The sequence below is a fragment of the Alosa sapidissima genome, chromosome 12, assembly GCF_018492685.1.
Source record: "Alosa sapidissima isolate fAloSap1 chromosome 12, fAloSap1.pri, whole genome shotgun sequence".
Taxonomy (NCBI): Eukaryota; Metazoa; Chordata; class Actinopteri; order Clupeiformes; family Clupeidae; genus Alosa; species Alosa sapidissima.
Window position 1 is genome coordinate 20,763,597 of NC_055968.1, and position 13,525 is coordinate 20,777,121.

Consider the following 13,525-nt stretch of genomic DNA (forward strand, 5'->3'; position numbering starts at 1 on the left):
TGAGAGTTGAGAGAAAGAGGGTAGGGGAGAGAGGGGGTTGTACGGCGTGGCACATGAGAAGTCCATGACAGCACTATGCTATAGCAGCATAACTTGGCATAACTAAGGCATGGTGAGGGGTAGTCGACACCAGCGCAGGTATGGTCAGTGACCACCATCTCACGCGCAACTGGGGTGCCAGTCACACGAGGACTCAGCAGGGTGGTCCATTCCAAAATCCCCGAGATGGGTGAAGTTCCACACCGCACCATACCTAACTATGGGAGGCAGTAAAGAGGTATGTTTTAAGTCTAGACTAAAAAATAGGGAGGGTGTCTGCTAATTGAATTGAGGAGGGTAGGTTATTCTAGAGGAGGGGTGGGCGATAGCTAAAAGCTCTGCCACCTACTGTCGTTTTTGAGATTCTTGGAATTACAAGAAGGCCAGTATTCTGTGATCGTAGCGGTCTGGGTGGGTTATATGAGACTAGGACATCTTTAATATATTCTGGTGCCTGGCCATTAATGGCTTTGTACGTTAGAAGTAATACTTTAAAGTCAATGCGCAGTGGTGGAATGTAACGAAGTAATACTTCGTTACAGTACTTAAGTACATTTTCCATGTATTTGTACTTTACTTAAGTAGAATTTATAGTGCATACTTTTGACTTTTACTTCGTTACATCTTACAGCAATTATCTGTACTTTTACTCCGCTACATTTCTATAACACCATCGTTCCTTTTGTGATACATTTTATGATCAGTTTTTTTTTTCTCTGACAAACACGTTTGTTTTACCAGTGGGCGGGGTTGCTACCAAAGATTCTGGAGCGCTACGTGCCCAGCTTCTAAATCTTTAAAACTTAAGCTTAGACCAGGCAAAGCGTGAGCTTGTAGCCATCTGCATTCGGTAGGCTATATTCACCAGACCCATGGCTACACTGAACATGCAACTGTGTTCTGTGCCTTTCTCTGTCTGTTATCTGCAGGCCTCCTCTCCGACGAGATTGCTATCCGCGGATCAGCTAAGTTACAGGTTATGCCCATGCTTCTGTCACACGTCTGATCATTTGCGGCACAAATGAATGATAGACTATTAATGAACCACTGGCCGAAAAAAACGTAACATTTTCCAGATTAGGCAATATTTCTTAATTGTGTGTGATCAAATAAAGATGCATAGCCTGCAATTGGGGGGTAATGTGAGCGCTTATTCAATATGTGCGTCTGCGCAAGTGAAACTGAACCTAATCATAAAGACACTTTTCTCATCAACTCAGAATCAGCAGAATTGGCATTACGATCCACCCGACGTTTCCCTTGTCTACCCGTTAAACTTCAGGCTCTCGTGTTTTGCTGAATTATATTTTACTTAGCAGATCACCCTAGATATCCAGAATTACAGTCTCTAGAATTGTAGTTCAGAATGTAAACTAGGCCACAGATGGTAAGCACAATTGCATTAGCTTAAAACTATCTAGTCGAGTAGGCCTATAACCTAAAACTATAAAATGCCACAGCCCATACTGATTTTTCCTTTTAGAATATAGATATTAAGATAATAAATCATTATGCAAATACTTTTACTTTTAATACTTAAAGTACATTTAAAAGCAGGTACTTTTTACTTTTACTTAAGTAGGGTTGTCATTGTGATACTTTTACTTTTACTAAAGTAAATATTTCTCTGTGTATTTGTACTTTTACTTAAGTACTGAGTTTCAGTACTTCCTCCATCACTGTCAATGCGACATTTAACAGGCAGCCAATGTAGAGATGCCAGGATAGGGGAAATATATTCATATTTTTTAGTTCTAGTGAGTGTGCGAGCAGCTGCATTTTGTATAAGCTGTTAGCTCTTTAGACAGGTGTTATTGCAGCCAGCATACAGAGCGTTGCAATAATCAATCCTTGAGGTTACAAAAGCATGGATTAATTTTTCAGCGTCTGGTAAGGATGAGGACTTCCTTATCTTTGAAATGTTCCTTAAGTGATAAAATGAAGTTTTGGTAATCTGTTTTATGTGATTACTTAGTGATAGGTCTTGGTCAATTGTAACTCCTACATTTTTAACACTTGTGGATGAGGATAGTCGAAGATCAGTAAATGTAGCTTGTGATGAGGATAGGATATGATAGGATCCCTCATCTTTTTAGGACCTACAACCATGACTTCTGTTTTGTCGGAGTTCAAAAGCAGGAAATTATTTGTCATCCATGTCTTTATATCTCTATACATGTGTCAAGTTTGGCTAACAGAGTTAATTCGTCAGGTTTTACGGAAAGGTATAGTTGTGTATCGTCTGTATAAGAATGAAATTTAATCCCATGTTTCCTAATTTCAGAGCCTAGGGGAAGCATATAGGGAGAAAATAACAGGGGCCCTTGTACTGAGCCTTGAGGCACCCCATATTTTACCATAGTCTGGATAGACGGTTTATTGTGGACTTGTACAAATTGTCTGCGGTTAGAAAGGTATGATCTAAACCAAACGAGTGCTAAGTCTTTAATGCCTATCAAATGTTCAAGCCTGTGAAGTAGTATGTCATGGTCTATGGTGTCGAAGGCAGCACTGAGGTCCAGTAGGACTAAAATTGATATATGTCCATTATCGGCAGCAATGAGGAGGTCATTAAAAACTTTAACTAAGGCTGATTCAGTACTGTGGTGAGCTCTGAAACCAGACTGATATAATTCTTCGATTTTATTCATATGTAAGAAGGCACTAATTTGTTTGGACACTATTTTTTCTAGTATTTTCGACAGAAAAGGGAGATTAGATATAGGCCTATAGTGTGGCCCGGCTGTTAGGGTCAAGGGTAGGAAAAACTTATTAAATATGCAAACACACATCCGGTATAAACACTGACCTCATCACCCTCAAAAAAATCTCCTGTTTTTGGAAAGCTAAATGTTGACAGTGGATTAGCAGTGGATGAAATGACATGGCTGGATAAACATGTCATATAGACCTACATTGTTCAGCAGACCCACAGTCAGATTTATTATCAGCATGCATGGTAAGTAGGCCTACAGTCTTAAACAAGATCAATACATGAGAAAATATGTGACAAAAGTGAGAAAATATGACATAGAGTGGGTTGGAGTGTAGTTCTTTTTAAAGGAGAATTCCGGTGTGATATTGACCTAAAGTGTATTGAAACATTGGTAGACTTCCGAGGGCGAGTCGAGCAACGAGTAAGAATGAACAGGTATGATAAGGGATCAGATTCCAAAAATAATTCAGTGAAAATGCATGGATTCCAGTTTCTTCCAGTAGCAGCAACTGGAATCCATGCATTTCCACTGAATTATTTTTGGAATCTGTCTGAGATTGTCTGACAAATCTGTCTGACAAAAATAATTCAGTGAAAATGCATGGATTCCAGTTTCTTCCAGTAGCAGCAACTGGAATCCATGCATTTCCACTGAATTATTTTTGGAATCTGATCCCTTATCATACCTGTTCATTCTTACTCGTTGCTCGACTTATCGTGACTAAATTCAAGATGGCTGCAAACGCTAAACTTCGTGAAGATACTGTCTGTATAAATCGTCTTGTAAGTAAACTACCAGTGCTTTTTCAAAGTTCTCAATGTCTCGTTTTAAATGTCAGGGCCCTCGGAAGTCTACCAATGAAGTGTGGAGATACATTGAGCCTCGTAAATGGGTGTAAAACAGTGATTTATTTGCATGGCTAGCCCGATGCCGAAGCACCACTATTGAAAAAGCTGTTGGTAGCATCGGCTAACTAGCGCCAGATTTTGGAGTGCAGGGGACAAGCCGAGATGGGCTATGAGACATACGTTCACACTCGGTATCATGTTTCAATACACTTTAGGTCAATATCACACCGGAATTCTCCTTTAAGCTCCTTCAGTAGAGTAGGCCTGGGCCTACACACTGATAACTCAGCTGAAATAAACAGAATACAGACATCTACATGAACATAGTTTTTCTTGAGCAAAGAAGTTGACTAACTCTCAGCTATTGGGTATTGTTAATATAAGGTTTTTTTTCATGGCAAAATATCCCATGCTTCTCTGTTAACTCCATAACCTACCAAAGTCCTGTCATCATTTAACCACATCAGTGTTGACCCTTGGGAGTAAGTTTATGGTAGCAGTATCTCCATGGAAATACACCACCACAAAACTAAAAAGCGGAAGCCTGGCATAACAGAAGATGAGGGGAGTGAAGCAAATGTGTGTTGCTGAAGTGAGAAAGGAAGCCACCACTGAGATGAAATCTGGTTGGTTTGTCACAGGGAGTCTGTTAACAAATCAAGTCACAGCTACAAAGTGCACACAAGCACGTAGGCTACTGTACAGCCTACACATACATAGCCAACATAGCAACCATCAAATAATCTCTGAACATGGATGAGTTAGGTAAGTATACAATATCTTCTCCTGCTGCTTTATGTGTTTCAAGTACTTTTACTTTCCATGCCTGATAGTAGAGACACTCCTGAGATGTTTAAGGGCAAACTTTCAATGATGATCAACTTTGTTCCTGATGGGATGTTTCTGTTGTGAATGTGAAATGAGTGGGGCTGTTTGGTGTCTCTTACCACAAAAGTTCACTCTGACGGGAATGGCTGCCTGGGTTTCTTTTTTTTTCAGAACACATGGTGATTTCTGTTTTCCTCATGGTGGTTTCGGATATTTACCTTTTACAAACATCTTATGCAAAAGACTAAACATCTCTTTTAATTTTATTTTATTCTATTTAGTAACACTGATCATGTTCTTTGAAAGACCATTGTGTTTAGAGAGGTAGGCCTGAAAAAAATATGGGTTGGCAAGTGGGTTTGATCCAAACATTCATTCATTCATTTACGAATGTGCATGTGTTATCTCCACAGCACATTTAATATGTTCCTTTTTTAGACTGTTGGATCATGACCAACAAGAGTGTCAATATGTTTTTTTTTGTTCTGGTTTAATGCCCAGGTAGTGTTCATAGTGATCTGTGTTATTCTGTGTCTCAGTTGGAATAAAAGTGTAAATTGTTAGATGTAATCCAGTGTAAAACTGCAGTGGAACATCTCAGGTCTTTCATCAACTCAGTTCAAATGAATAGGTCTGTTTGGTGCAGTTTTATGAGAAAGGGGAGGCCCCATTGGCATGTAAGGTTTACGCCATTCGATAAAAGGCTGTATGCCAAGACGTTGTATTATTTTTTTTTTTACATTTCTTTTACATTTTCTTTTACAAGTAAAGAGATGGGGAGTTTACTACTTCTTAACTATTCTTAAGTGCTCTTCATGTAGTTTTTCAGGAAAGATGATTGAGTCACCAGCCTTGGGTGGTTCAACTTATTATTCAAATGCAGTCAGCATTCTGATGGGGAACGTTGGGTGGATTTCAGAGTAAACTTGTTTGTCACCCAATTTGCTCTTTCACTTCCGTTAGTGTAATATATGACTCACTTCCTCAGGAAATAAGTTAGCTCATGGCTGTCTTCACCTTGCAAACCACATTTGACAAAGTAGTAGGCTATATCTGCCCCGTTATTTGAAAGTGAATTTATAAATACATGTCTATGTGTAAAGGTCATGTTTAGGTGTACTAAATGTCTACTAAATGTCTAATAGAGATGAGAGACACTAGTATCACTACTGCAAATGCAGTTTCACATATCAGCGAATATAATTTTTTGGTGTTTCGCTACTATTCAAATGCAATAACAAAATTGTATGTAACTACTACAGAGGAAAGTAACTGTTAAGCATTTGAGCTCTTCACTACAAATTCATTTTCTAAAACATGGATATTGGATAGTATCTCTCTTCTTACCATTTAAGGCTTTGACCAGGTGCCTGTCCAGTGCTGGGGCTCCACTTATGGATGAACTTGCTATATCAATTTGATATCCAGGAAAAGCATATTAATAAACTGGAGCTCTGGACAGGTTGCTGGAGCTCAGAGGCCTATTAGTCTATAGTGCCCAAATGTATTTTATTGTGTATATATTTTTTTCAGATTTACTCCTTGAAGAATTGGCTCAGACCTCTGACAAAAGTACAATTGCCCCTGGAGCAGTTGTTAAGACGACAGTGGTGTCTACGAACACAGAAACAAGGAACAGTGGATATGGGGTAGGAGCTTTAAGTACACCTGTATGCGTACAGTTTTGTCTTTTGGTTTAAGATCATTTTACAGATCACCCCAGTCACAGATCTGAACGGAGGTCTTTTTAACCGTTTGTAACAGATTCCAACACCAGCTCACACAAGAACAGGACAGCCCTCTGCCAGCAATGTTTACAGGTACATAACAATGTTATTTTTTTCATGATATCTTGCTACGTAGTATGACACCTTGAGTTCAGGCAGGTAGATGAGGCTTTGCTGCTATTGCTTGGTTCTCTACCAGTTTGATGCAGTCTATCGGTTTCTGTTAAATTGGATAAGTGTGTGCACTGCTTTTCTTCCCTTCTTTCTTCCTTCATTCCTTCCTTCCTTCCTTCTACCTCCTACTCTTTCTAACACCTCCTTCGACTACACTTTGACTATTCTTATAGCCTATACTTTGACACTCATTCTCTGGTGCTCTTGTGGTGTAAAGTTATTTTTTTGTGATTTACTTTTTATTGAAAGTTTCACAACATAAACAAAACTACACTAACACACAAGCATCAGTACATCCGTCACCACAGTAAAAGGAAAAATCAAAACTAAAGAGAACAGTTGCACACCCCTTAATGAGTAAAATAAAAGACAAAATAGAAGATGGGCCCATAAATTAAAAATGAAAACAAATAAACAAAATTTTTTACAAACACATGCGATATTAATCTCTAAGGAGCTCGTTCAATTCTACCACTACGTATCCCCAGGCCAACACAGTTTGGGGCTTCGCCCGGTTAAATCTGGCTGTTGAGTATTCCAAATTAGCCATATATTGCGCATTCAACAATCAGTGTTTCAGTAGGCCTACATTTATTTCTATAAATATATATTATTAATAATATATTGTAAAGTTATATGTATTGTTCCCTAAAGTCTCCTTTGCAATGTGGCTCCTCATTTTGTAAGTCACTTCTGCCAAATGAATAAATGTAAAGGTAGATCAAATAGAGGAATGCAGCAGTGTCAAAAATGGGATGAATTATTCCTCCTCCCTGTTTTAATCAGTAAACCATCAGCTCGAGGGGCCAGTGAACCAATGAGTCCAGCTACAGCCACCCGAGAGCTGGACTCCATCATGAAAGAGCTGCTGGGACTGGATCTGGAGGTAAGATCTGCAGCTCACACTCCCTTGTCTCCATTTCCTATTAATTTGTGCCACTCAACGATGTTCTACAACCTGTCAACAGGGGGCAGCATATTCCTCCTCAATGGATATTTATGTATGTGTGAGATGCAGGTAAACAATTCATGGATGTTACTAGATAACAGGAGCAGAGTGCTGCTGCTGCTAACTCTGATGTGAAATTTAAGACATTGTTTTCACATTCCATGAGGAAAAGTTGACTTAGAGAAACCAAATGTACATAATCTAAATGTTGGCTTATAAGTATTGTCTTGACATGTTATTTCCTGATAGGTCCCAGAAACAGGGTCTCCATCAGCCCCACCACCTCTCGCTCAGAAAGAGAGACGGAGTGTGAAAGATAAGACAGAGAGGAGTGTGGAAGTATCGGTCGACACGTCAAAGTCACCTGAGACATGCACAGACGTAGCCAAGCCAAAGAAGACTGATGCCATTGATGATCTTCTGGGGGGCCTCAGCTCCGACATGGAGAAGATGGGGGTTCGCACCACTGCCAAGGGCCACTGTGCTTCCTGTGGCAAGTGCATTGTTGGAAAGGTAAAGACTGTGGGCCCTAATTTATAGTATAGCTTGGGGGGCTTTTTGCCTTTTTTCAGTAAGTGAGACGAGGGTGAGACCGGGAATGGGTCACAGGTTAGGTTAGGATCTAACTCCAGGATGCTGCCACTTGAGCCATAGCATTGCTTTCCCCTGAAAACTTGCCCAAGTTCTCTGTCAGTCTCTGATTTTCCTCTCCCTTGTTTGTCCACATGTAGATGATTACGGCTCTGGGGCAGGTGTGGCATCCTGAGCACTTTGTGTGCTTCGAGTGTAAACAGGAGCTGGGCACAACAGGTTTCTTTGAGAGAGATGGCAAACCCTACTGCGAGAAAGACTACCAGGACATCTACTCACCCAAATGTGCCTACTGCAAAGGCGCCATTGTGCATGTAAAGTTGAATCCTGAAAATGCTGTTCAACAATATATATACTATAAGTATATGTATACTTAGAATACTTATACCACTACTACATAGTTTTACAAACCAAGAAAGTACATTTTATGTGGACAGTTAAGAACTGTTCAATGAAATCTCTTATCAAGAGGAGTATCTGTATGATCTGTAAATGGCTTGCCAATATTCTCTAAAACATAAATAGAAGTTGTACAGTAGCTGTAGGTTATTTCAGTGGCCACTATGTATTTGCTGCTTAGCTATTTCAGTATTCATTAAATCTCTATTACCTTAGTGTCAGATATTACCTACACCCAAGTACTGCCACTTTAAATTAGGTTTAGTGGAACTGGTTTATTTTCCAGTCTGATCAGCCAGCAATCGCTGTATTTGCCTTTCTATATTTAATTCAGAACATCCTGACTGCTATGGATCGTACCTGGCACCCAGAACACTTCTTCTGTACCCACTGTGGAGAGCTGTTTGGAACGGATGGTAAACAGCCATATTTAACGTTTACTTACTCAAAAAGGGCATTGTAGAGCTCTAATAGTTGCCTGGAAAACTGTGAAGTCTGCTAATCTCCACTGATAGTGAAGTCCTGCTTTTTTTTAAATATAAAGTACTGTATAAACAAAAGTGACATGGAGGAGAGGAATGGAATATATAGAAATTATTAAGATTGTTCATTATGTTAGTATTCATGTTTCTCAAAATTACTGACTAAATCCAAGCAGGTGCATGGATTACACCTTATTTGAAAAAGGAAATTTAAGCTTCTCTTCTCTAAACCTGTCAGTCATGTAAAAATAACATGCCAGCTATCTTTATTTTGTGGATGACTGATTCGAAGAAGAATCATGAGCTTTTGCGGAAGGTGTCAAGAGTCACCAAAACACTTTCAAAACTGTGGTAAGAGCAGTATAACCAGAGTGCAAGCGGCCGACTGTTTTCTGCACAGGGTTCATGGAGAAGGAGGGGAAGCCGTACTGCACCAAAGACTTCTATCAGCTCTTTGCACCCAAGTGCTCTGGCTGCAGCCTTCCGGTGAAGGAGAACTACCTGACAGCCGCCAATGGCGTGTGGCACCCGGACTGCTTTGTCTGTGCCGTAAGTCAAGTGGTCCAAATCATGACAGAATTATTCAAGGGCTCTGTTAAAATGTCCTTCAAAAGGCTGCAGTTTCACATGGTTACGGAATAATGGAAATATTTCAGGCATTTGCAATAACCAATAATGTCATCATTGTTATTATCAAATGTTTGTAAAAATGTTTGTAAAAAAGTTTATTGAAAAAAGGCAGTTTAGAGGCTATACAATTTAGCTGAAGGCAGCTTATTGTTCTGTTACTGGTTTACCTGGTTTACCTTGATATCCTCATAAAGACTTGTGAATACATTCCTTGGGCCATTACACAGTCATGACATAGCTGTATACTGTGACAAGCTCTTAATCCCTCTGTTCATCCATGTCCTTGTTCATACTTTTGCAGGACTGTTTGCAGCCTTTCAATGATGGGTGTTTCCTTGACATGGACGGTCGCCCCTTGTGCTCCCTGGACTTCCACAAGCGGCAGGGGACGCTCTGCGGGAGCTGTGGAGCTCCCATCACCGGCCGCCTCATCGCCGCCATGGGCCACAAATTCCACCCCGAGCACTTTGTCTGCGCCTTCTGCCTCCGGCAGCTCAGTCAGGGTGTGTTCCAGGAGCAGGAGGGCAAGCCGTACTGCAAGGGTTGCCACGGGAAACTGTTCATGACAAAGTGACACAGTGCTGTTTTTATACCCACAGGAAATCAGTTGGGTTTGGTTAAGGTGATGTTTGAGTTTGATGTTGAGCTGAACTTGAGTTTCAACAAACCATCTGGTCTCTTTGTAGATTGACTGTCGAAGTAAAGTTTCATCAATCCTGTAGGCATTGTGTTCTATGGATGGGAGAGGATTTTGATTCTGCAATATTCTCCTTTTAATGATTCTGGCTGGATTTTCTTTTACTTTTTGGATACTATAGCTATAGCTACTCTAAATCAAATTACACCAGATAAACTGCTTGCTGCTAATGTATAGTACAAAAGACACATAGTGCTAAAATCACCAACATGGAAGCATAGTAGCCTAATAATCAAATGTAATAAAGGATTGTAAAGTTACACTAGTCATTAATTTCCCCTTTTATTGTTTTTCATTATTGGTTTAGCCTATAACAAACCAACAGAGAGGACTAAAGGACAGCCAGAACACATGACTCTTTTCCCTCAGCTACCACTGCTGCTGGTGCTCTTCTCGCTCTTATTATTTCTGCTACCACAATCACTAGGCCTACTACATGTTACGAGCGCAAGAGAAACAAAAAATACAGAGACAATAGCATTGATGTCATGACAATTAGATTGCCTTCAGACGTCCTGTGCCTGTCCAGTTTGTCCACTTGGCGTGCGGAGCACTGATCTAAAGAATTTTTTAGATATCAGTGGTGGGGAGTCCCACGGCATTCCGACTGCAGTTCATCATAAGCCTTGCTGTATAGCCCTGACAGCTCTCTCTGGCACTCGGTGACTTGTAATCCACCAGGCCACGGCCACGCCAGGGTCTCTAGTGCCGGGCAAACCACCCCATCAAGATGACAGCAGGAATTAGAGGGCAATTTGCCTCTGCACTTTCAATTATCTAGTCTGCCGGACAAATTTCAGGCTGCCGGAGATGTGGCCAAATGTGCAAACAGCAATCAGGAAACAGCCTGCAGGTGTTTTGATTAAACACATTTAATGAGGCTGAGACATTTAAGTGTGAGCTATTGTTTCCTTGCCATGTTGGAATAAACCGAAAATACTTCCCAAAAGATTGTCGGAACATGTATTTTTTTCCTGATTCCATGGACTGAGGCCAAACACCTGCAAGCTTTTCTGCCTGCTGCTTCCCTGGCTGCAGTGTAAGGAATGGGCAGTAAACCTGTAAAAAAAGTATGCTGAACATCAACAAATATTTTTCGGTTCTGCGCAAGAGCTTACAACTGCAAATGAGCTAATAGCTGGTCGTTGATCAAATGGCCACTCTAAAACCATTTCACAGTGTGCAAAGAATCTGCATTTAATTTTAAGTATGAACACTGCGCCAGGTAAACATGTTTTTAGAGTTAGGATCATGGCATATTAAAAACAATATGCGAAACAATACAATATGCGATACAAATGATTCTGGACCCACTTTTATGAACAGGTTCAATGGTCCACCCCAACATAATAATTGCTCAACCTTACTTTCCACATCTCATTTACCATTAGAGGTCATTCTCCAACTCCAAATGCCATCGGAAAACAGCTATCACAATTTTATAAACTAGTATTTATGTCATTTACAGGAGTTCGTATGATGATTATTATTATAATGACCGCCGCTAGCGAAGCGGTCATATAATGATTGTCAAAGTTTTTTTTTTTTTTTTTTCCGTCATCTACTTGACATTTGGTGGGTATGTAGCCCCACTAGACTTTTACAGAAAAATTTTGTTTCGTCCCCGGGGGGCCACTCCCCCCCCCCCCGTGCTGGGCCCCCCGAACCGCAAAAAAAGCATTTTTTCCTAAATAACTACCTGAACCGTGGCACCGAGGATGAAGAATCTTTTATGGTATGTAGGTCTCAAGGGCCCACATCAACCTGGCCCATAATCACTCATTTGTGATTTGCACCCCCCCCCCCGTAAAATGAAAATGCAATATTATTCTGCTTTAATCGCCCCTATCTTCAGTTAAGATGTTCAGAACTGCACCCAATTTTATGTGTATGATTGACCTGGCATTCTCTGGGGGTATGCCAAGTTTCGTAGAATTTCATCCATGGGGGGGTCTAAAAAAAATTAGGTTATGTGTACATTTAGTGACTGTACACTCATTGGCCTGTAGATGGCGGTGCACACATATACACATGCACACACACACAGGCACCCACATACTATCGGTATTAGAACGGCGGATACATAATTACAAATTCAGTAGGATTAAAAGAAAGCCAAATATTCATCATTATCATCATGGCTGCATTTCCAGTATTGGCGATAAGTAGTCGTTTGTCCACTAGATGGCGCATCGTTGCAGTGAGACGTAATTTAGTTGGAAGTTAAAAGTGGGTTGGAAAAACAATGGACGCTTCCTACAAGGACTGTAGTTTACCACATCTAATAAGGATAGGACAATGTTCACATGAAATGTAATTCCCATTTCTTCTTGAAGCCGAAATAAATCAGATTTACCAACGTTACACCAGTCTGATACAGTTTTGCCTATACATGCGTGAGACTGAGACGCCTGTTTATTTGTTTTAAGTGTGTGCAGGGTGTGAGAGGGGAATCGATGTGCTTTGATTCCAGCTTGGTAGTTGTAGTCTGTGAAATTAAAAAGCACGTGTGTGTGAAGTATCCAAACAATGACATCTTCATTTCATTATGGCTGCTTTAGCAACACACCTTAAGCTACTGTGTAGTGGGTCCCATTTAGAAGTGGCTACTTCATTCGTGCTTTCCTTGACTCATGGAGCTGCGTGAATTTTATTACAACTTTTCGCCACGATATGGCAGTTTAAGTCCGCTTGATACTGTAAGGCGAAAGCCATTGGTTTCCAAAGGAGATTTTATTTGTGTCGCCAGCATAGCCTATTGACAATTTATGTTGTAAATAGGCCTACCTTATAAGCCTACCTGTAGCTTAGGGAAGCTACAGCTTTCTATTAGGCTCTAGTTTGTTAGTTACAGTTTTGTCATAACTCCCTGATGCATTTTTGCATTTAGAATAGCCAGAGCGTGGATATCTCAATCGGAAAATTAAACCATATCGGGTGCCTATGGACTAGGCTGGGTGAACCCAGCCTGATCTGCCCGCTATTTATTTTTTGATTTCTTAAAAGATTGAGCTTGGTCTGGTGAAAGCCAGACTAGCCATGGACCTCAGTTACACAATGCAAGGGAACATGAATCAGCCTATATTTGCACGAACAATAACGCACAACAGCTCTTCAACTTTGGCCCGTTAAAATGTGTATGAACTGTCTAGCGACACATTTCATCAAGGCCCATTTGGACATGTTATTTGCACCACTGGTTAGATGTAAAACAGCATTTCGTTTCAGACTACTGTTACTTAATTTGTGCATTAACAATAACGTTTCAGACTACTGTTACTTAATTTGTGCATTGACAATAAAGTATCACATGAACTAAAGATGACTAAAATCTTATGTAGAAGAAGAAACATTCACAAAAAATCCATCCATCCAAAAATGACCTTTGTTTTTGATAGCTGATGAAAACGCATGGAACTGACAGAGATGTTTTTGTTTATAAAT

At 40.3% G+C, this 13,525-nt stretch overlaps 1 protein-coding gene across 1 annotated transcript; it reads left to right on the forward strand.

Moving 5' to 3' along the window:
* The first annotated feature begins 4,242 nt into the window (after window positions 1–4,242).
* lpxn (leupaxin) lies at window positions 4,243–10,341 on the forward strand. Its single transcript, XM_042056305.1, has 9 exons — window positions 4,243–4,369; window positions 5,966–6,081; window positions 6,197–6,252; window positions 7,120–7,219; window positions 7,532–7,795; window positions 8,014–8,187; window positions 8,607–8,688; window positions 9,155–9,303; window positions 9,686–10,341. Exons 1-9 carry the CDS (start codon window positions 4,357–4,359, stop codon window positions 9,956–9,958), a joined length of 1,227 nt encoding a protein of 408 aa, XP_041912239.1. The 5' UTR covers window positions 4,243–4,356; the 3' UTR covers window positions 9,959–10,341.
* Window positions 10,342–13,525: the final 3,184 nt, after the last annotated feature.

Coding starts and splice junctions, on each gene's coding strand:
- lpxn (XM_042056305.1), top strand. Junction 7,796..8,013: donor GCAAGTGCATTGTTGGAAAG/GTAAAGACTGTG, acceptor GTCCACATGTAG/ATGATTACGGCTCTGGGGCA. Junction 8,188..8,606: donor GCAAAGGCGCCATTGTGCAT/GTAAAGTTGAAT, acceptor TATTTAATTCAG/AACATCCTGACTGCTATGGA.